This window comes from Alexandromys fortis, unplaced genomic scaffold (genome assembly GCF_014885135.2).
Source record: "Alexandromys fortis isolate MF-2015 unplaced genomic scaffold, M_Fortis_MF-2015_v1.1 scaffold_86, whole genome shotgun sequence".
NCBI classification, from domain to species: domain Eukaryota; kingdom Metazoa; phylum Chordata; class Mammalia; order Rodentia; family Cricetidae; genus Alexandromys; species Alexandromys fortis.
This window is the reverse complement of record NW_026067965.1, coordinates 4,128,893-4,151,594: the sequence shown is the minus strand read 5'-3', so window position 1 is coordinate 4,151,594 and position 22,702 is coordinate 4,128,893. Positions and strand designations below refer to the sequence as shown.

The window sequence follows — 22,702 nt, the reverse complement described above, 5'->3', positions numbered from 1 at the left end:
TGAACGTTACAAGTATATTTATGAATTCCCTAGATTGATCAAATATTGATATTCTCCAAAAATGGGATTTGGAGTGAATGGTGGCTATGGATATGTGCTCTATATAGTATACGCTGTTAGGCTAAAGGTGACCACTGTCGGCTCCCAGCGTCTGGGGTATCAACATTCAACAGTGACCACACAGGTGGAAGGCAGGAGTGATGAGAGGGAACCGTGGCTGTGAGCAAGAGTTGGGGCTACAGAGGACGAACCCGAGGCTCCACTGTGCAGGCAAGAGAGACTCAAAGTCTGAACTGTTATCTAAATGAGCGCACAAAGGCTTTGGCACTTGTTCTTTTTAAAGCGGTGTGCTGAGAGCCAGGTTATCAGAGGGTCTCAGCGCTAAAAAAGCACCAGGAATTCCTGACATTCAGAGGGAGCAGGCCAAAGAGGGCATCTCCTATCACTGGAGAAGGACCCAGCCTGTGCTACTTGGGAGAAGGAGAAGAAGAGGAAAGAGAGGGGGAAGAGAGGGAGGAAAGAGAAGAGAAGGAAAGGGAAGGGAAGAGAAGAGAAGAGAAGAGAAGAGAAGAGAAGAGAAGAGAAGAGAAGAGAAGAGAAGAGAAGAGAAGATATTGTCAACTGACCCACTACCAAAAAAATGTTCACAGAGAAAGGATATGAATTTTAGAACCAGTCAGGTGTTATTTCGCCACAGATTTTGACACAGAATTGAGAAGTTGAATTAAGCAATTACTTTTTTAGTTAAAAAAAAGAAAGAAAGAAAGAAAGAAAGAAAGAAAGAAAGAAAAGAAGGGAAAAGAAAAGAAAGCCATGAAATGAAAAATCGCCCGCTACTCCGGTGCCCCTTAAAACTGCCTGTGATGGCCAAGCCCCCGAAGGATGCTTTAGAAATGTTGTATGCAGCATCGTGGGGATGTAGCTCAGGCTTCCAAGGAGCCACCCTGACCGAGAGGCCCACTTAGAAGTGTGGTTTCTGTTTCCTTGGTGAGAGGCGAACCTTCCATGGGGTGGCGCCGGGGCGAGCAGGGACACTGGTCGCTCAGCTCTTCTTGCGCAGCTGGTTGTACTGTGCACGGCCCAGGATGGGCTCCATGACGCTGGGTCGGAAGAAGCTGTCGCTAACCCTGCGCGCAGGCTTCTCCCGGGGCATGGCCAGGAAGCCGGGACGCGCCGACGACTCCGCCTTGTCGTCCAGACCCGGGCAGGAGGGCGCGCTGAGCCCCCGCACGCTGCGCAAGCCACCGCGAGGCTGGCTCGGACGCTGCGCGGACTCCGGACTGGCTGGCCGCGCCCCGGACCCCTTGCGCTCGACCTCTGCTGGCGGATTATCGATGTCTCTAAATTCGCTCTCGGGCTCCATCAGGGACAGCCTGGGAAGCTGACCACCGGGCACTCTGGTTAGGGATCCCTCTCCTTGGAGTTATCCCCCTTTCTATAGCTTTTGGCCTAGTTCCCCACTTCGGGGGGGGCGGCCATTACAAGGGCACAGACTGGGGTGCAAGCCATCAGGATGTGGGGGGGGGGGATCCGAGAGACCCCTGAGGTTTTAAGAACTCAGGTCGCCTCTAGTAATGGGAGGAGTCACCTCCTCGAAGCTGATTGAGTAACCTTTCCCTGGTCAGCTCTGGGAGCCCCTCCCCTTCCACCAAGCTCTACTTCAGCCAGCTCACCCTGCTCAACCTTTGGAGAGGGTGTCAGGGATTCCCAAAAAGACGGTATTAGTCTTGGCACCCCCACCCCCACCCCGCGCTGCTGTTGATAGAATTGACCTAGGGCCAGCTACTCTCCCTAGAATGCACAGCCTACTGTGCAGGTTGCCCTGTAAGCTTATGGCCAGGCCCTTCCTCCGGAGCTAAAGGGGAGGTCTGAGCCTCTAGGGACTCACAGACCAGTGACTCCATCATCAAAGGAGAGGCACAATGTGGGGGAGAGATCTGAGGCCAGGGCTATGAACGTCTGTGCTCTGGGAGGGCAAAGATCAGTCTGTAAGAAGGTTTTGAGTACTGAAGATTGGAGAAGGGTCTCCACGGGGCTGGAAGAAGCGGGGGCGGGGGTGTCCTACATCTCCTTCAGCCAAATCTACCTTGGGAGAAGGTGGCCCCGGGGTGGGACTCACCGGCACGTAGTGTACCACAGTGTCTACCACGTTATCGGTAACACCCTTCAGGGCATCCGATAGGGACATGGCCCTCCCTTTGGTGGAGGAGACAGCCTGGGCTGGTGTGAGGTGCAGGATCCTTCCCACCGTGCCCAGCACAGCCGCGGGTGCCCAAGTCACTGCTGAGATGGTGTTCCGGAGAGTCTTCTGCACGGTGTGTACCACCCCACCCAGGAGGCCTCTCGCGTTGGGCAGGGCTGTTACCTGCGGGCCAGAGAACCATTAGCTCCTGGCCTGCATCAACTCTTCTGATCCTAACCACCAGCCCAGAGCCAGAGGGGAAACGTGGACACAAAAGAAGAAGGGGGGATTCTGTCCCTAGCTGTGGGTAGTGTGGCCTTGGGCATGTCACTTCCTCTCTCTGAATCCCCCCCAGACTTTTCATCTGCAAAATGGAGCAGCAATCCCCACCCTACCTACTTTTCTGGGTGTTGTGGAGCCCACTGAGTGACACAGTGATACTTAGTTGGCTGTGGATTGGGGGTGACCTGGGGACAGAGTCTTTTATTTTACTCAGCTTCTCTGCTTCTCAGCCCCACCCACGGGCTGTGCTGTGCGGCCTTAGGCGCTCAGTCCCCTCATCACCTCTCCAAGCTCGGTCTCTTCAGCCTCTGATCCCTCTTCTTCCTCCTCGTCTGTCTCCTCTCCCTCGCTGTCCGTCTGGTCGTCATGGCTCTCATCCTGGGAGGCTGCTAAGTTGTGCAGCCAGGGCACCCGCACCTCACTCTGCCGCCGCCGCGGGGACACCACCTGCAGGGCTGCTGACGCACCCCACTGGGCCAGGCTGCTCTGCAGGAGAATGGCCAGCAGACAGATGGCTCAGTGGATGGACCCCCTAGGCTGGAAGGCTTTGTCACAGGAGCAGGGACAGGGGTTGTGAGCAGGGTCTGGCCCCACAGGGTCTTGGGTTTATTTGTTGTTTTTTTTATATCATTTTATGTGAATACATGTGTACCACCTGTGTGTCTGGTGCCCACAGGGATCAAAAGAGAGCATCAGATTCCCTTGAATGGGAATGGCTGTGAGCCACCATGTGGGTGCTGGGAATTGAACCTGGGTCCTCTGCAGCAACAACAAGTGTTCTTAACCACTGAGCCATCTAGCTAACCTCTTCCCCAGCATTTTAATTAGTATAGCTTATCACTGAAGGCATACATCGTTAGCATAGAACTCTGGGACTTTCTAAGCGCACCCTATGTAACCATAACAGATAGAGATAGGGACTATTTCAACATCCCAAAAGATTCTTGTCAGTCTCTTCCATCTGTATTCCCCAGTCTGTGGTCCCCTCCGGCTTTACGGTCACACATTCATTTTGGCTATTCTCTTTTCTTTTTAATGTTGAGATGGAATCCGAGGCTCTTCTATTCAAAGCTTGAGTTTGTAGCCCCAACCTCGGTTCACATATACATATTTAAAAAAATTTTTTTTAGATTTATGTATTTATTATGTATACAACATTCCTTCCATGTATGCCAGCAGGTCAGAAGAGGGCACCAGATCGCATTACAGATGGTTGTGAGCCATCATGTGGTTGCTTGGGATTGAACTCAGGACCTCTGGAAGAGCAGCCAGTGCTCTTAACCACCGAGCCATATCTCCAGCCCTGGATGTATTTTTTCAACATGGGTTCTACAGATCAAATTCAGGTTCTCATGTTAAAGCAAGAAGTTTATTGACTGAGCTTCTAACTCCCTCTACCCCAGCAACCACATGATGTTTGCTTGCTTGTTTGTTGTTAAGACAGGGTTTCTCTGTGTAGCCCCAGCTGTCCTGTAGACCAGGCTGGCCTTGAATTCACAGAGACCCACCACTCTCTTAAGATCCCTGTCTTTATGTCTAAGGTTCCAGCCCATCTTGAAGGATGTTCCCAAGATGGTGGGACCAGGAAACCCACAGAGCAGGGCCAGGCAGAGTTCTGAGCAGACACTCACCAGAGGTGCCACACCCGGGATCCACATGGCCAGAGAATGGCCCTGCTTCAGGGCCCAGGCAGTGGTCTGCATGGTGTGTCGAGAAAGGGTGTTGGCCAGGGTGCTGACCCTCCTCACGAGGCTTGGTTTGGCCTTGGGAGTCTTCTGATCCCTCTGCCGTCCAGAAGTGGGGGCTAGATAAAAGATACGGAAGAAAACAGATCAAAAAGGGATGGAGGGACCTTGACTCAGCAGTCAAGAGTGCTTGTCACTCCAGTAGAGGACTTGAGTTCAGTTCCCAGCACCAATATGGTAGCTCACGGACATCTGTCACTCCAGTTCCAGAGGATCCAGTGTCCTCCTCTGGCTCTTGCAGGCCGTAGTCACACACATGGTGCACACATATACATGCAATCAAAACACTCATACACATACATTTTTGAAAGACCAGAAAATGGCCTCAGGGTGGTGCCTTGAACTGGAAAGGGGTTGCCTTACTTCTACCATGACCCTACTGGTGCTAGCCAATGCCAGCTCCCTCTCCCTCTTACATCTAGGGTGGAAGGAGCAAAGGACTGAGCTCCTCTAGAGATTCCGAGGGGCATTCCCTATCTCAGAGCATGGCTGATAAGACTTGGGGTCTCCCACTGATCCTCAGGTTCTGAGTGGTAGCCAGTCAGTCTGAAGGGCACTTACCTGACTCCTCCTTGGCTGGTGGCAGAAGGAACTCTACCACCTTCTCAATGCCGCCCAGAGCCAGATCAGCCCCTCCAGAGGCCAGTCGGCCAACTCGGGTGTTGGCAGCATATTCCACGGTCTCTTTAGCCATCCCCAAGGCAAGCTCGCAGCTGGCCAGGACCTTGTCGGATGTGCTTGCGATGGGCACGCTGATGCTGTTCCTGGCGCTTCGAAGGCGGGTAGAGATGGTGCCTTTCAGTTCAGAGGCGAGCTGAGGAGTGTGGGGAGACAGTCAGCTGTGTGGATTCCCTGACAGGCCCTGAGCCCAGTTCTCTGGAGGGCCCCATTTAAAGACCCAGGCAACCAGACACACACTTGTAATACAAGAGCTGGAGGCTGAGACAGGAGGATCACCATGAGTTTTGTGTTATCGTTGGCTACAAAGCAAGTTCTAGACCAGACTGGGCTACAGTGTGAGACCATGTCTAAAAACTGAAAAATTAAAAAAAGGTGATGGCACATGCCTTTAATCCCAGCACTTGGGAGGCAGAGGCAGGCAGATCTCTGTGAGTTCGAGACCACCCTGGTCTACAAAACCTAGTTCCAGGACAGGCTCCAAAACCACAGAGAAACCCTGTCTCGAAAAAAAAAAAAAAAAAGGGTGCAGGGACCAGCAGAGATATGTGGATATGTGGGAAAGAAAAAGGCCACCTTGGCTGTGCCAGTCACCCATGTCTCCTAGCTTCTCCACACTGCGTGAAGATCCATCCTGTAAGGACAGCCCCAAAGCTCCCCTGGTGGCACCAGTCCTGATACCCTCCTTCACATAAGGCACCCAGTCTTTCAAAGGCTCGCTTCCCTCTTCTGTCTTTCCCTCAGCTCACAGTTCACACTGATGAACAGATATGACAAGCTTTATGCTGGAGTAACTCGCCTTCTTCCTTCTGAGACCCCAGAACCCAGGAGCTGCTCTGTGGCTTGGTCTAGGGCACTAGAGAGGAGGTGACCAGCAGGCCTGCCCCTGGTGGCCTCCACCTCAGGCTGGGTTTACTCATCTGCACAATGAGGGCAGCAAGCCCCATCCTCAAGGATGACCTGAGAGGGCTCTATGAAGGCCACGCTGCGACTGTTGACAAGGGCAGGACATAGGCACAGGGCTCAGGGGAGATTTGTAGGACAGGCTGGTGGTTGGTCAGTAAAGTAGATGAGGCCATGGGCATTATTGAAGCCAGTACTGGATAAGAGGAGATAAAGATGTGGCCCTGGGGAAGTGACTTGTTTCGTCTCACGGTCTATAAAGGGTTGGATCTCAAGGCTGTGTATGTGACCCCGAGATCCCAGTGAGTGGACTTGGTGGCTTTGGTAGTTGTTGTCACCACATAGTCCTGTGCCAAACCTCGGAGTCCCAGATCCCACGGCCGTAATATCAGAAGGCTGAGCAATTATGGAAGGGACCACATAGGGTTTAACCCTTTCTCCCCCTTGAGGACCCTGAAAGTGTCTGTCTGAGCTTGTCCGAGGCATATACCTGCTATCCCAGACACCCCCAACTCTACCTGACCCCACAGAAAGAGGAAGAGGGGTCTCCCTCTGCCTAAGAGGGTGCTTACCCCATGAACACAGAAAGTTACACAGCCAGGGCGTTGGCTGCTCTCCTTCCTGAGAGGAGGTCACAGTGGAGTATACGGAGCACCACGGAAGAGGGAGGACTCACCTTTTCCGGAGGGTACTGAAGGGCTGGAATCTTTTCCTCCAGGTGGTCCAGGCCTCTGCAGGCCAACTCGTTGGCAGCTGTGACTGAGAGGGAAAGGCTGTGTTGGGATGATCTCTGCCCCCTCCTGAGGAAGTAACAGTGGCTTCTGTCTCAAAGAAAGCCTGTCGGGGCCCACAGATCCCAGCTCTGCTGCTTCCGGGTCATCTGGACTCTGCTGTATTTAGTACCCATGTACTTATGGCTCCTTGAGAGCAGGGTCATTTTGGACTCAGTAAGACCTACACCTGCTCAGCATGGTTCTTGTTCTTCACTCCTAGGACCCTGGGCAGCAGTTCTCTGCTGCCCCCTCCTGTCAGCAGCCAGAACCGTCAGCCTCTGTGTTTGCAAAGCGGGAAGGGATGAGCAGACTTGGAGTGGGCAGAGGTGGAAACTCTATGAATCGCCACCAAAGACTGCACTCTCTCCTCCCAGACTCCCCATCCGGTGTTCCGGAAGGCTGTGAGGAAGTGAGAGAATCCATGTGGGAGTGAAGCAGGTGGCACCAGGCCCCTGGCATTGGCCTCAGGGGGACCAGGCCTGGGCTTGCTTAGTCCTGGAGATGATGGATTCAGCCACAGCCAGAACAGTTCCAGACTGTCCCTAGACCCAGATTTAACCCCCAGCTGTCAAGATGGCTGCAGCTGAAAGGAGCCATGGGGAAGAGAACGAAGTTGCCCTAGAGGAGTGGGACAAGCCCCGGGATGCAGATGTTTCCAGGGGCAGACTGCCCATGGTCTGCTGAGAACGCAGCCTCTATGGTCGAGGTCACAGACTGCGCGGGTTTAAAGAGTGTTTATAGATACTCTTTCATATTGTTTTGAAACAGCAAAGAGCTCAGGTGACTTTGGCTGTCTTCAGATTGGACAGAATGAGGGCATCCATGAAGGCTAGCCTAGAGCCTGTGGTATTTATCACCATCATCACCACCACCATCATCCTGACCATCATCCTCACCATCATCATCGTTATCATCACCATCACCACCACCACCACCACAACCACCATCATCATCATCTTCACCACCATCATCTTTGCTTGGTGCCCTTGTGCACTGCTATGGTGGCTTTCATTGAGACTCCGCCGGTTCATGATACTGCTCTTTCTGCTGTATTTGGTGTCGGGTTAGCTAGCTGTCCTGCCACAGGCTCCCCTCTCACCACTGCTCACATAGTTCTACCCTTCTTTCCCCTTGAAAATTCTTTGACTGTCACTGTTAACCTAGGATGCCCTAGGCCAGGCTACAGTTGAGGCATGCATAGTAACAAAGAGATCTGCACCTATACCTCTATCTCTGCAGACAAAAAGACCAGGAAGTTGTTCAGGGAGGTGGACAAACAAGTTGTGAGATGATCAGACAGACTGACAAACAGACGGGCAGACACGCAATGATTATCAGTGGGCAGGCAGGCTGCTGCCAAGTTCAATGAGAACTCACACTGGGTGGACAGCCGGCGGACCACTGGCTCCATGCTCCAGGCAGCCAGATTGCTGGCACCCTGAACACCCTTCTCATAGGCATTGCACACAGAGGCCACCAGGGGGTGGGCTTCTTTGGTGCTGTTGTAGGTCTTCTGGACACATTCGCAAGTGCCGCTCACAACAGGCAGCTGCAGGACTCTGTGGAGCACATTCTCCTGCTCCTGTGAGGGGAAAAAAAAAAAAAAAGAGTCAGAGCCTCCCACCCCCACTCAACCTCCCTGCAAACTGAGCCTAGCTAGGGTCATACATGGCGTTGGTGAGGGCAGCCCAGGTCTAAGGGAAGCACTCAGTCATGGGACCATGAGGGAGCCCACAGGGAAAATGAAAACCTGCCTGCAATGCCTTCCTGGTCACTGCCTAGACTCTGGGGAACTCCTGAGGCGACCTGTGTTCTCTGGGGACCAAACCAAATTCCAGCTCACCCCTCTTAGACTGACTGCCAAGTTAATGTACTTGTTGAGGGTTTGAGTCCCCCTTCAACTGGTTGCTTCATCTAAACACTTTCATGGTCTTTCTGAGATTCTGGGCCCAGGTCTAAAAGTGCTGGACCACTGCCGAATAGCTGGCCGCCCCTCCCACACCCGTTTCTGCTCGCTAGATTCTCTCACTTTCACCTCCTCTGTGAGACAGCTTCTCAAGCTTCTCAAGTAGCTCTGGCTGGCCTTGAACTCTACTTGGCTAAGGATGACCTTGAACTACTGATGTAGGGACTCTGCCTTGACCAGCTTTTGACTCTCCTCCACCAAGGCTCTGTCTGTCCTTGGGCTGTCCCTACAGACGTCACCCTGCTATGATTATGCGTGTATGCCTCCTTTCTTCCAGTAGAATGTCCTCTATTTCCCAGCGCCTGTGTGAAAGCTTGACCCTGGAGACATGAGCCATACATGGAGCTGTGCCTCGTGGAAAGTATAGGCTCTTCTTTACTTTTTGTTTGCTTATTGTTTTTATTGAGCTATATATTTTCCTCCACTCCCCTCCCTTTCTCCCTCCTCCTCTTCTACCATGACCCCCACGCTCCCAATTTACTCCGGAGATCTTGTCTTTTTCTACTTGCCTTGTAGATTAAATCCATGTATGTCTCTCTAAGGTCCTCTTTGTTGTCTAGTTTCTCTGGGGTTGTGAATTGTAGGCTGGTTTTTCTTTGCTTTATGACTAAAGCCACTTATGAGTGAGTACGTATTTTATTTGTCTTTCTAGGTCTGGGTTACCTCACTCAATATGATGTTTTCTAGATCCATCCATTTGCTTTTTTTGTTTTTTAGCCCTGCTTGTCCTGGAACTAGCTCTTTTTTTTTTTTTTTTTGACAAAGTTTCTCTGTAGCTTTGGAGCCTGTCCTGGGAACTAGCTCTTGTAGACCAGGCTGGCCTCAGACTCATAGAGCTCCGCCTGCCTCTGCCTCCCAGTGTTGGGATTAGTGGAGAGCACCACCACTGCCCGTGGGCTCTTCTTGACTACACAGACTAGCAGATCTGAGGCCTCCTGGGGCTCCTCAGCAAGAATCCTTTCCAGAAAGTCTCACTAGACTTGTATTTGGTTATCTCCTTGGTGGGCTTGATGCCTTCACAAAGCAGCTGGTGCCCTTGTCGGGTAACTTTGCTGAGCTGAAGCCTGCCTCCACACCCCGCCCCTGCCCCGCTGGAACAACCCTAAACAAATCTCCTTCAGCTTCTGTGTGTCAGCCCTTCACACACTTCCAGTCAGTGACACCCTGCAAAGGTCCCTATTCCGTAGGAAACACCTTCACGTCTATCTTAGCTTACAAACGGGTCACACGATGTTCTTGTGACCCTTTCCTTCTGACGCTCTAGGATCTGACACAGCCTTTCTTAAGCCGGTACTCCAGTGAGTCTGAGCCTTTGGGGTGCACTGTGGTCCTCTCCTCTTATTGGGATGTCCTCCTCTCACCAAAGCATTTTGCTTTGTCAGCAGTTACGTAATTAAGCTTTAGAGAATAGAGAAAATTAGAGTGAAGGAATGAGTCTGGCTGCGTGGTAGGAAGCGACCTTTACTAAAGGTCGTTATGCTCCGGGACTCTGCTCAGGGCGCCTTGATCGCAATGTTAACAGCCATTTGCTGTTTCAAGTATTTGGGATTCAGAGATAAGATGTGACTTACCCAAGATCACACAGGTAGGAAGTAGCAGAGCCAGGAAGTCAGTCAGGTTTGATTTGATTTGCGTGTGTGTGTGTGTGTGTGTGTGTGTGTGTGTGTGTGTGTGTTTCTGAGATAAGGTCTCTCACTGGGTGTGATGGGAGGTGTCATTGGTCCTAGCACAAGGAGGCAGAGGCAGGCAGATCTTTGTGAGTTCAAGGCCATCCTAGTCTACAAAGTGACTTTCAGGACAGCCAGAACTGCTACAAAGAGAACCCCAGTATCAAAGAAAAAGACAGGGCCTCATCTAGTCCAGACTGGCCTTAAACTCACTATTATAACCAGCACCTGATTCTCCTGCCTCTACCTCCCAAATTCTGAGATTAGAAGCATGTTCACCATATTGGACTGTTTCCAAGTCAGGTTTGAAATGGACTATATGGAATTTGCTTCCAAATAAATTAAGATAAAATAAATTAACGATTGGGTGAGGATGAGGCAGATTGGCCACGAATCCATAGTCTCTGCGATGAGTCAAAACTACCTAGGACCTTGTATCCTTTTGCCTAGTCTCGTGAATGTTAAGAATTGTCCATTCAAAAAGTAGTACAAGCCAGCTCTCCAGGGTTGACCCCTCTGCTCCAGCTCTGTATCACTTCAGATGCACCCTGTGACGGGCTCTGCTTGCAGGGGGTCAAGTTAGCAGAACCATCAAGGAGAACGGTTTGGGCTCCGGGACAAAGAAACCACACTATGTTAGTATATCATCCTGCCAGTGAGTCAGATATCAGAAGGAGAAAGGGGTTTGAAGAATGTGAGGAAATATTCTTAATGTTTTGGACAGTACTTTCAAGGGTTGTTTTGGACAAGGTTAAAGGAGAAACAGGCTGGGCATGGAAGAAACCACTAACTTAAAAAGACTTAGCGTTTCTTGCGACCCATTTTCACCCCTGTTACGGTTTAGTCAAAACAAGGCAGTTATCCCCAGAATGGAGGTTCAGAAAAGCCTAATTAAGGATGAGTTTAGTCTCTGATAGGGTCATAACTCTGAATGTCGCTAACTATCTGAACTGTCCCCAAATCAGAGAGCTTTTAGCCAAACATATCAAGGGCCTAGAAAAGTATCAGAATTATTTAAAATCATGGTGAAAACCAGGCCAGAGATGAATGATGGACACACTGTGTGTCCCGTTTATTCCCACGCATGGCAGCACAGGCAGTGAAGACATTGCAGGGCCACTGAATGCATGGGTTCTGTATGGCATGCATGTCCTCCTGAGTGGTGCACTTTTGCCTTGGGGTTTAAGGCATGGTGAGTTCTTGTCTCTCCTAACCCCCAGCCAACACTCCTATCCTTTTCTCCGAGGTGTTTAGACCTTCGTAGGCCTGGTCTCTTTTTCTCCAGTTCCCCCAAACACCCCTGCTAACGGCAGCAAGGGCAGGGATAGTTAGAGAGAGTGGGTGAGTTGGAAACATAAAGCAGACTCATCTTGCTTGAGGCCCCCTGGCTCTCCCTCTCTGCGCTCTCCTCCCTTGGTTGTCCATTCCCCATCTCACATGAGAGGCCAGGTTACTTACAGGGAGGTCTCCATCCAACAGAGTCGGGCCCTTGTTCATTGCCATCCTTACTCTTCAGGCTGCAAAGCAGAGTCCCAGGTCCATCAGAAGCCCACAGGCTTGCAGTCCGCAGAGCGACTCCCAACCTCTCCCAGCCACCCACCAGCCATCAGGGAGCTCAGCTGCCCTAGGTGGAGGACGAATGTCCCGTACAAGAGCCACTCCTTGGAGCCCCAACACAATGAGTCTCCTACTCTGCTCAAAAAGAGCTCCATAGTCTGCTCAAAATTGATGTCTGCTTTTTTTTTAAGGGCTCAAGATAAAAGAAATGGTAGGTAATTATATACAGATAAGGAGAGAACGAGAGAAAAGGTTTAGGATGAAGTCTGGGGCTCTTAAGCCAGAGTCCCAAAGAGACTAAAGAATGAATGTCAGGGAGAGTCTAGTCCTTTCTTCATGACAAAATTCTAGCTAATTACCGTTTCCCCCTCTTGCCAGCTAGGTAAGCCTCCCAGAGAACTGTCTTCTGGGTAAGCCCATGGCCGCTCTGCTCTGGTCTTTGCCTCAGTGGTCTCCCTGCAGAGCACTGTGCCCCTCAGAATTTTCCCATCTGCTCTTTCTCCCAGCCCCTTCCCCTTTAACACTCAGAAAGCAGCAGGGTAAGGCAGACACCCGAGAACCCCCACACTCACTGCAGCGGACGGCCACCTCAGTCTCAGAAGACCCAGCTGTGGAAAGTCTCCGCCACAGAAGCACCTCCAGCCACTCCAGGGAATCTTGGGCAATGCCTCTCAGACCTCCCAACTGGAGGAGGGCAAGGAGGAAGAGAAAGCTGGGCCGGCCCGTTGCCATAGCTGTCTGACCCAGGATGTCCCCTGGGCTCATCCTAGCTTCTATGGGGGACGCTTAGCCAATGACAAGGTTGCTCACAGAGCTGATGGAGCCCTGTGCCAGAGCCCCGAGATATTAGTTCCAGAATATTTCTGGCTTTCAATGGACAAAAATTGCTTTCCATAAAGAAGGCACTCGTATTTGTGCCATTAAACCCCTAAGATCAAAGTTCCATGCCATTCTGTCCTTGTCCCCAATCTTTGGTCCCTTCCCCCAAAAGCTTCTGTGCAACAGTACTCCCATAGAGTGTCTCCCGTGCTTTGCTATTTGCTATTTGAACAGCACGATTCAAACCCACACAGGGATGGGGTCAGCTTACTGTATTAGTCTATGACTATCAAGATAAATGCCCAGAAAAGAAGCCCAGATAGAACTGAGTCTGCAGTAATCTGGGCTCTGAGAGAACAGCTTTGACCTCTGTAAATCTCGAAAGTTAAAGAAAACATTTTGAAACTGGTTGTACATGCCGGTAACCCCAGCACTCAGGATGCTGAGGCAGGATTGATGATTTGAGGGCAACCTGAGCTACATACAGAGCAAGAGCTTGGCTCAACAAACGAGGGGCCAGGGGGCGGAGCTCAGAGCGCTTGCCTAGCGTTGAAGACCCTGGATTTGATCTTCAGCACTGAGGAAAGGGGGCGGGGTGAAACTTTACCTAGCCTAAGATACCTCCAGAACAGGAAGAAGGAGAATCATTGTTCACCTGAGTCTGCAGAAGTGATGGTGTTGAGTTTGGATTTGTTTTGTTTTGCCAACCAATAGCACCCGGACAGTCAAGAACTATCAGTGCATGTCATTCCTTCCTCCACATAGGAAGCTCAAACTTTAGTTTTAGGTGAAACACCGTGGTCCCAACCAGTATCTTCTGACCAGCTAGAAAGGGCCTCTTATATCAAAATGAGAGGACAACACGAAATATCGTTCCTATTAGCAGATTTGCATGTTGCTGACTCTACAGAGTTAGTGTGGATAACAGAACAGAAAAGTACCAGGAGGTAGGTTCAGCAAAATGACTCAGCAGGTCAAGGTAACTGCTACTAAGCCTGACCACCTGAGTTCAGTCCCTGGAACCCACATGGTAGGAGAGAATTGACTCTGGCAAGATGTCCTCTGGCCTCCACATGCATGCTGTGACACTTGAGTGTGTGCATGTGCACACGCACGCACACACACATACACACACACACACACCCCGATACATAAATAAATGTAATAAAAAATAAGGATATGAGAAATAGATACAGATATCTCTCTGGTAGTAAATTTTATCCTCCGTGTAATAAACCAGGGAACAGATGTCAGGAAAGGGAGGAATGTGGAGTGAGGAGCTTCCAAAAGAGGTAATGGATAAGGAAGCCTTTGATACTTATCAACCTTGGTCTGAGCCTTTAGGCTGTAAGACAGCTGTGGCGAAGGAGGGACGCACGTGTGTGAAGTGGCCTCTGCTCTCACTTCAAGGTCCAGGACAAATGATCCGGAAGGCTCCCGTCTGGACGCGGCCCAGGTTAAAGGGCAGTCTGCCTTCTCGGGTGGTGGCTCTGGGCCAGAGGGGCTAGAGGGCTCTGTGCCTAACAGCTCTGCTGACAAAGCTGGTCCTTTGACTGCTTCCACTGGGATTCTAGAAAGTGGGTGAGAGGTGAGAAGGGAAAGAGCCAAGCAGATCCTAATGGGGGAGGAGGAAGGGGCAGTTCTCCAGCAGTACTGGGGATGGGAAGGCACTGAGCTATCTCATGCTGGCCCCTTCCCTCCACTGCAGGAGCCCAGGAATCCTGGCCAGTCTGTGCACAGGTGGGTCCCCAAGCTGAACAGGACACTCAGACACTTGTGGAGCCAGCCCCCAGCAGCACTGCTCAGCGTAAATGAGCTGGTCTGTGCAGCCCCTCAAGACTGTGGACCCAGGAGGAGAGGTTAGTTGAGGGGAACGATACAAGGATGAGATAGCAGGGCCCTATGGAGTTGGAGTTTAGACTCTAGAGATAGTAGTTCCCAACCCGCCCACCATCCTCTCCACTGTGTAAGACCCAAGGACCAAAACTGATATCTGCAAAACACTGCTATGAACTCAAGGCAGGCTTCTCCAGGAAGAAGCTAGCCAGCCATGGCCAGGCTACGGTGGAGCACCTTGGCAGGGACGGTCTGGACAGTGTGTAAGGGAACCTTTCAACCAAGAGCTTTGACATCCATAGTCCCTGTGCCGTCCTCCCAGCCTGCACCTGCCAGCCTCGAGCTTCCTCAGACTGGATCATCTGCTCACTGCCTTACTCTACACTCCAATCCCAGACACATTCACAGATGCGTGAGTCAACTCTGCTTAGAAATTTATTAGACATAATCGATGTTACAGTACAAGTAGCTACTTAGACATATTTGTCGTTTTAGCCACTCTAGTTTCTCTCGGATTCCCCCAAACTTTTCTCCCATCACTCATTTTAAACATAGAGAGTCAAGGACCCGAGTCCTTTTCAAGGACCTTCATCACATTCACAGGAAGCGGTTATTCAGTACGTGGTTCTCATTTCCATTTAAATGATGGTTTTATATGGCTTTATAGGTGCTGTCACGGCCCGCCTGGTGGCGGGGACTCGGTGTGCCCATGTACTCTTCACTGGCCCTACTGCTCTTTCCCATCCCCGCTCCCCCCTCCCCCACCCCTCTGTCCTGAGTAAACCTGATTTATCACAGAAAACTGACATTCTTACATTCAAAGACAGGAAATTTTTAATTCTCACATTTTGATGAAAATTATTGTGGAATTGCCCCAACTGTTATGTAGCTTTCAATAAAATCAATCTGGCTAAGTAGATTTTCTTTTCACAGACTAGGACAGAAACCATCAGTGAAAGTTCCAGGCCTGGAATGTGTATGTGTGTTGGGGGGTAGGGCGTGTCAAGGGGCAAAAGGCAAAGGACTCTTGAGCCTGGAAATGCTGCTGACGGTTATGAGATGGTAGAGGAATCACCTTGGAAAGAACCAGGACGAACCTCTGACTTCAGTTTTGCTAGTGTCAGTTTCCTTATCTGTCGCGGACTTTGTAACAGGCACCACAGTGACCTTCCACCCACTTTCACGTCCGTCTCCTCTGCTGCACCTCGCTGACCTGCAGCATTCATTACCTGAGCATTGCACCCAGACACAACTTAGACCCCGAGGGTGCTGACGCTTCCCTGAGTCTACCTCTGGACACAGTAAGGACACACTGCAGCAACGGCCAGGGCCAACAGGTTAGGAGGCTCCAAGCCCAGCTCCCCTCCATCCCACACGGACACCTGTGGGGTCAGGGGTCGGAATAACAGATGGGAGGGAAAGGGAGGCCTTAACCAGAGCCAGGAGTGCCATGCTCCCGTTCTGATGAAATCAAGGACCCATACAAACCAATCCACAGTTCTAGTTTCTTTGGGTCTTCTATGATTTCTTTCCTTTCCATTTTTATTCATTCAGCAAACATTAAGCTCTTACGACGCATATAAAAATACTCAGTAATGTTAGCTGAAGGGAAAATACTCAGAAATCCTGAAGTTACTGCAGCATATAAAGAAAGTATCGGTCTGCACGCGCCACTGTTGGCCCCACTTCTCACATGATTAAACAATTAAGCACAGGGAGACCCTGCTCCACTAAGCTGTTAGCCTTCAAGCCTCCAAACACCTAGTGGGTCTTAAGTTTCAACTGAGGATACACTATGGTGATGAGCCCGGCCAGGGAGGACACAAGACCTCCCAGTCCCACGACACCGAGATTGGATTTGTAGATCCCGAGGTGATTCAGAGGGATGAGGATGTCACACAAGTTCTTCACTGTGTCTAGGAGCAAGGGAGGATGCCGCTTCAGAGACCGGAATAGAAGTAGGAGAAAGGACTGGAGCCAGTCGGTGTCTTCAGTGACCACGCTGTACCCAGGAGGGTCCCGGGATGACTTCTCTCTCTTGGCCCTGTCCCGGGCCACTCGTTCCATCTGCAGCAAGATCTCATACAGATCGCGGGCCAGGCTCAGCAGGAGGAAGTAGTAGTAGTGGCGGGTCGCCCACACTTGCCATCTCTCTCTGTTGACTCCAGAGGTCAGACCCACACTCTGCACCCACAGGACAGTGTCACAGATGTAATAAACCACGCGGTTCAGGTTGGCTAGCGTAAGGCAGAAGCGGGGCACTAGGTCCGTGACTTGGATGCTCTGTTCTGTTGCCTGGATGGCGTGAACCACGTTGCCCAGTCTGAACCCTGTGAAAAGAAGCCACAGAATCAGTACTTAATTAGTTCTTAATGGGAGGCAGAAGCCCCGTGACGAGTTAAGGATTTAGAACTTAGCAGCTGATTGCAGTTGAGGCTCACAGTCCTAGCTGAGGAAAGAAGGAGCCCTACCGTGATCCTGAAAAGCCTAAAAGATAGTGACCTTTACGATTTGACACCCCCATTCCAAGGTGTGCCTTAATGTTCATTTCCAGGATACTCCAGACCAGGTTAATCATGGGTGTGTGTTACTGTGTTTGAGTATTAACCTCTACACTTTAGAAGCAAGAGTACTTAATACGAGTTCCAGGCTTAACGTTCTTACACATTTGATTTCACATTTGTGGTGCTTTAAATAAGAATGCTGCCCACCCCCACAGGTTCATAATTGAATGCTTAGTCACCAGGGAGTAGAACTCTTTGACAGTATTAGAAGGATCAGGAAGGGTGGCCTTGTTGGAAGAAGTGTCACTAGGGGTGGGCATTCAGGTTTCAAAAGCCCATCCCAGGCCCAGGCCCAGTCCAAAGTCTCTGTTTCTCTCTCTCTTCTTCTCTTTCCCCCGTTCTCTCTCTTGGCCTATAGATCAAGGTGTGGCTCTTAGCTACTCTCCATTATCACATGGCCTGCCGCCATGCTCCTGTCCATGATGACCATGGACTAAGTCCCTGCAACTGTAAGCGAGTCCCAAATTAAATTCTGTCCTATATAACGGTTGCCTTGCTCATGGTGTCTCTTCACAGCAACAGAACAGTGACTAAGACACCATCAAAAGGCTGCCTTAGGCAAAGCAGCAGTATCATTTGAGGGTCATTCTAGTTCATCTTCCTCTCACTATGGATGAAGAACACAGAGAAATGGTAGGACTGAGGGGTTATGGTGATCAGGACTCACAGGGAGCACCTAGATGAACTACCCAACCACTGCAATTGTGTGCCCTTATATAAGCATACATTAGTCAATTGGGGGTCATCTGTATTTCCTGGGCACCCAGAGATAGGTTATTTGACTTAGGTACTGCCCAGAAACAGCTACCCTCCAAACACAATCTCAGAAGAGCACTTGACATTATTTTAACTAGCACAGAGCAGTTGAAATGACTGTTTCAAAACCGGGGCTTCGGGTTCTCATTCCAGCTCGTGGGCCAGCTGGCTGAATGACACTGGGTAAGTACCTTCTGGCCTCTCAAGACTAGTGAAACTCTAGGGGACACCTCAGCAATGACATTCTGGAGAATTCATTACAGAATTTCTAATCTTAGCCTTCAAAGACAACCAGAAATCTTACCCAACTTTGTTGACTAAGTCTTCTCTCTCTGCCAAATCAGGTTTTGGGGTTGACACTGACGCTCCGGGACAGTTAGCACCTAGCAGCCCTGAGCCTCTGCTAGGGGAAACCTCCCTTTCAGAGTCCTTTGTCTCTCCAGCCACACCTCAAATCCTACCTCCTTCAAAATATTTTTTTCCCAGCCATCATATTTGGCACTAAATATGACTTATGTTATTTTATCTCTCCCATAAAGCTGAGGAATGCTCACTTATTAAGTAGGTACTCGAACATCTCATCCTAATATATCTGCTCATCTACTGTCGCAACATCTGCTTTGCATCACACAATGGAGTCAGGCATGCAACTGTTATAAGAAGCATGGGCACTCCCAGGATGACTGATATGAGGGTGTAGCCATGGGTGAAAACCCCTGCCATCACTCTTTGACTTTATGTGGAGCTACCTGACAAACTAAGAGAATGTACCCATTCGGGTCCCCCACGGATCCTCACTGGAGGAGGAGGAAAAGGCATGTGCTCTAGGATATGGCTGTCCTGGTCTACAGAACTGCAGGGGTCATGCTAGACTGAAGCTCATGTGGACACTGCCAAGACACTCTTAGAACTGAAGTGAACCAGCACACCGTGTGCCCCACCGGCTAAGATTATGCAGGAGGCTACGGTATGGCATCAAATGCGACCAGAGGGAGACATCTGTGAACGGCCCACGGCAAAGCATTCAGCCTTTTCTGGATCCCCAGCAGGACTACTGCCAGCTGCACCGAAGACTTGGGCGAGTGGAAATGGAGACCTTGAAAGCACGTTGTCAATTCCAGGGGCCGAGGCTAAGGATTTTAAACCAGAAGCCACCGTCCCTTGAGAGACAGGTACTTACATTTACGGCCAGTGCTCACACTGGACTCCAACCTCTTGAGCTTCGTTACCACCGCCTCTTTGCCAGCTCTAGACTCTAACAAATATCTAAGCAACATGCATGCGTGTTGAGTGGCTCTGAAATGGAAAAAAAAAATGAGGAAAATGGTTTACAAAGCAAATAAAATTTGATTCATAAAGGGAAGGAGGAATATATGCTCTAAAAGCAAAGAGAAACATCGTGCTGAGGCCAAATTTCTGGGACGGTTTCTTATGTTGCAGCTCTTACAAAAGCAACATTCTGCAATAGTTCTTGCACAGGAGGGCCAAAGGGTGAACATGCAATGGAAATGTAACACAAAGGTTAGGAAAGAGGACTCTAAAGCCCTTTGCTGGCACAGGAAGATGGATGTCATGTAAAGCTGCACAGAGATGTCTCTCAGCTCCATGAAGGTCCAAATTCGCTATCTGCCCCTGGGTAGATCCGATTTCCAAAATGATCGTTTCTACCACATAGTTTAAACTTACTATTTCTATGACAGGACACAATCTCAAAAACCAGTCTCCATATTTAGTTTTTAAGACTAAAGGACCAAAGACACACCAATCTACAAATCAGCACCTATAGTGTTTGTCCTTCAAACCAACTAGTATTTTACATACAGCTGTTTAATAATAGTGCACATTCAATACAGTGATTATTTTCACACCAACAATGGTAACAATAACAATGACATGGCCACGAATACCATAAATTAGAATCACAAACATCCAAATGCATCTGCAGCCTACTTAATAAAAGCAGGCAGGCTCTGGGCCAGGTGTGGTAGTTAGTGCACACCTTTATTCCCAGCATTCAGGAGGTAGAGGAAGGTAGTCATAACCAGCCTGGACTATATACAGAATTCCAGGACAATCAGGCCTACAGAGTGCAACCCTGTCTCAAACAAAACAAAGAACAACAACAAACGAAGATCAGTAGGTGCTGGTTGGTCCCTGCTGTCTTAGAACTGCACCGGAGTCCCTGTAGGGTATCAATGTTCTTCTCAGCAAAACTGGCACAGGGCTGGTGCTCGTGCCTACAATTCCAGCGCTCAGAAGGCTGAGACAAGGGGATTGTGGTGGCAGTCTAGGCCACAGAGTGAGATTCTCCCAAAATAAATAAATAAATCCTCCCCAGAATAGTATGATGATGAGCTACTTCTGGGTAGTGAAGTCAAGAAGGGAGAGTAGAAGACAGAAGCCACTTCTGGCCAAAGGGCTCAAACTGCGCATGTCAATACATCCTCCTCTCTCAGATTTGGTCTAACAGGAGGGGGTCTGAAACCAAGGCATTATTTTAGGAATGCTAGCAGTTTATGGTTACACAGATCCTTAAAAGGGTTGGGAAGCAAAATTTTGTTGTCCACCTACATCCAAAATTACTATTTTATTAAAAGGCATGGCAGGGTACATTCTGGGCACACTAGAATTCTGTGTTTTGACTTTTGGTAGAGCATGTATATCTTCAATCATTTTGAGAACCTATCAAGTCAGACGCAATACAGCACAACTAAGTTAAGAGGCGGGCGCTAGAGTGGACCGTGTGGACCTGCATCTCTCGGCTCTGCAGTTCCGTTCTTCTTAACCTCCTGCTTCAGTTTCCCTAGATGTGAAATTGGGAGGTTAAAGTGTCTCCTCCACGGGGCTGCATTGAGGAGCTCTACAGTTGGTCTCCTGTTTTCTTCTACGTTTAGTGTACATTAGAGGTTGAACACAAACACCTGGAAAGGGCTGTTAAATAAAAACTGCTATTTATTTATTTATTTATTTATTTATTTATTTTTCCTTTTCTTTTAAATGGTCACTGAGCACCACTCAGACAAATTTCTCTTTTAAAACAAAAATAAAGGGGGATTAGTTTCAAACACTCATGGGTGCTTTCAAAACCACACCATGTACTTTGGAGGTATCGACCAAATTTTTTTTTCCACTGTACTTCTTACAGTTTACAACGCTTCTTAACACTCTGTCTCCAAGACACAGGCTGAGCCCAAGTGGAAAATAAAGAAGATACAACTGTCTTTCCATGAGTACTTCATCTGGCGCTCCAAGCCGCAGGGGTTCTGCTTCCTTAGGTACAAAAGAAACCCAAAGTTTCTCTCGAAAAGAAATCTCTAGGAAAGATGTTGCGCGTTGGGGACTCAGTTTCCCTCTCTGGGGGCAAGTCAGAAGATAAGCTGCTATCATAGGCTGCTGTCACCGAGGTGGCGGGCGCGCACAGCCCCACTGGATTTCGGAGGAGGAGGGACTCGGGTCCCAACTCCCTCAAGTGGGAGCTGGCCGCGTCCTCGTGTCACGATTTACAGGGCTGTTATCTCCTTCTCCGAGCCCTGGAGAGGAGGAAATCTTGGGTCCGGACCGGACAGGGGTGGAGGCCGACGGCACCCGACTCACCTGAAAAGTCGGTCCCGGCCCTGGCTCTGATTGGTGAAGCGGATGAAGGCGTCCATGGCTCCCACCCACGGCCACGCGTGGCACCCGGCTCACTCGTGGGACCTCTGGGGCGCCTCGGGTCCCAGGGGACAGCCGGGGTCAGGGCAGCCGTGGAGTGGGCGGAACCGGTTCTCTCCGCCCACACGGGGGCGGACATGTACCTTCGGAAGCGCGGCTTTTTAGGTTTCCGGTGGGGACCGGAAGTAGTAGTTACTAAGGCGATGCCAAGCCGCGAGCAAAGCTACGTCTCGCCAGTTCAGCTGTAGAGTGGCTTCCTCCTGCCTCGTTTCCAGGTGGAGGCACTGAGTGGGTCAATCCGCTCCCTGCCTCGGGCGTCCCGTTGTGCTCAGGTACCCATGAACCCCACCTGGAACGCTGAATGGTCTTCTCAGGTGGAGGACCCCGAAGTCTTCTTTTGGAGACCGCAGGCGTCCTCATTTCCCTGTGTCTGGCCTGATGTGGTTTATCTCTGTCGCCTGACAGAGATAAGCCAGTCCTAAAGGGTATTTCTAGCTGGAGAGTGGGGAAAAGTGAGAGAATTTTCTATTAGGAGTATTGAAACCCGAATGATTCTTTCCTGAGGGAATCCTAAAAGGCTCAACATGAACAAAGTGCAGGCGAAGAAGATCGTAGTGATATCGCGCTGCTGATCATTGGTTCTGTGGAACTGGAAAATGGGGCCTTACTTATTTTGTAATCTTCACTTCACCCTTCCCTGTTTTTCTGTTTGCTTCTCTCATTTCCCATTATTTCCTCTCATCCTTGACTCCGATGGCTAGGGTGGGCGTATTCTGCTCAAACACAGACTCAGTCATGTCACCCTGCCTTCTTAGAGGATCCCCCAGAGGTGTTTTCTCAGGATGGGGTAACGTGGGAGTTGCCAGTCTTCTCTGAAAGCATCTCTGCCGGGACCTCTCAGTGACACTTCTCTAGACAGCTGTACCTCACCTCACTGATCCCTGCAGGGACCTGGGCCACAGTGCACAGCCCTCCCTTGGCTGGCACTCTTTCCAGAGACATCAAGGCTCCCTTTTGTGGGTTAGACTAGGGAGGAGACTGGAAGGCGATTTTATTGAGCATTTGAAAGAAAAACAACAGGGCAGGCAAAGTGTAAATCTCAGAAGTGTCCAGGTATAGAGAGATGAAGAAGAGAGAAAGCTGTGCTTATTCACAGTGGAGGTCGCTAAGCAGCCACGTGGTGAGAGAGGGTGGGGCTGGAGCTTCAGAGAGCCAGTGAGAAGACCCAAGGCTCTGCAAGTAGCCGCTTGCAACTAATTTTATAAGATTGTTCTCTATAGCCACGAAATAAGGTGGCTTTCCCCTTTTCTGCTTTTCTTATTT

General features: G+C 50.1%; 3 protein-coding genes across 4 annotated transcripts in view; 1 reads left to right on the top strand and 2 right to left on the bottom strand.

Moving 5' to 3' along the window:
• On the bottom strand, positions 1–12,469 carry Plin1 (perilipin 1). Of its 2 annotated transcripts, none has more exons than XM_050153911.1 (9): positions 12,326–12,469; positions 11,655–11,713; positions 7,941–8,145; positions 6,467–6,549; positions 4,771–5,023; positions 4,096–4,268; positions 2,747–2,950; positions 2,120–2,365; positions 1–1,381 (listed from the first exon to the last, which is right to left on the bottom strand). In XM_050153911.1, the coding sequence occupies exons 2-9, from the start codon at positions 11,697–11,699 to the stop codon at positions 1,043–1,045; spliced, it is 1,548 nt and encodes a 515-aa protein (XP_050009868.1). In that variant the 5' UTR covers positions 11,700–11,713; positions 12,326–12,469; the 3' UTR covers positions 1–1,042. The 2 variants fall into 2 exon arrangements, with proteins under 2 accessions (XP_050009868.1, XP_050009869.1); XM_050153912.1 differs by lacking the exon at positions 12,326–12,469 and adding an exon at positions 12,113–12,218.
• A 2,356-nt stretch (positions 12,470–14,825) lies between these two features.
• Positions 14,826–21,498, bottom strand: Pex11a (peroxisomal biogenesis factor 11 alpha). Its single transcript, XM_050154074.1, has 3 exons — positions 21,323–21,498; positions 18,909–19,024; positions 14,826–16,738 (listed from the first exon to the last, which is right to left on the bottom strand). The coding sequence occupies exons 1-3, from the start codon at positions 21,376–21,378 to the stop codon at positions 16,170–16,172; spliced, it is 741 nt and encodes a 246-aa protein (XP_050010031.1). The 5' UTR covers positions 21,379–21,498; the 3' UTR covers positions 14,826–16,169.
• A 75-nt stretch (positions 21,499–21,573) lies between these two features.
• Wdr93 (WD repeat domain 93) overlaps positions 21,574–22,702 on the top strand; it is a 33,040-nt gene continuing 31,911 nt past the window's right edge. The window contains exon 1 of the mRNA XM_050153971.1: positions 21,574–21,711. The gene's annotated coding sequence lies outside the window, so the exon portion shown is untranslated. The remainder of the gene's footprint in view (positions 21,712–22,702) is intronic.

What these genes read in the sequence shown, in the direction of transcription:
- Plin1 (XM_050153911.1), bottom strand. Translation starts at nt 11,699, where the DNA reads ATGGCAATGAACAAGGGCCCGACTCTGTTGGATGGAGACCTCCCT. An exon ending in TCCCGGGTGTGGCACCTCTG is followed by an intron (nt 2,951 to 4,095) that starts GTGAGTGTCTGC and finishes ATTCTCCTGCAG; the next exon opens with AGCAGCCTGGCCCAGTGGGG. An exon ending in AAGAGACCGAGCTTGGAGAG is followed by an intron (nt 2,366 to 2,746) that starts GTGATGAGGGGA and finishes TCTGGCCCGCAG; the next exon opens with GTAACAGCCCTGCCCAACGC.
- Pex11a (XM_050154074.1), bottom strand. Translation starts at nt 21,378, where the DNA reads ATGGACGCCTTCATCCGCTTCACCAATCAGAGCCAGGGCCGGGACCGA. An exon ending in GGCCGGGACCGACTTTTCAG is followed by an intron (nt 19,025 to 21,322) that starts GTGAGTCGGGTG and finishes TTTCCATTTCAG; the next exon opens with AGCCACTCAACACGCATGCA. An exon ending in TGTGAGCACTGGCCGTAAAT is followed by an intron (nt 16,739 to 18,908) that starts GTAAGTACCTGT and finishes TTCTTTTCACAG; the next exon opens with GGTTCAGACTGGGCAACGTG.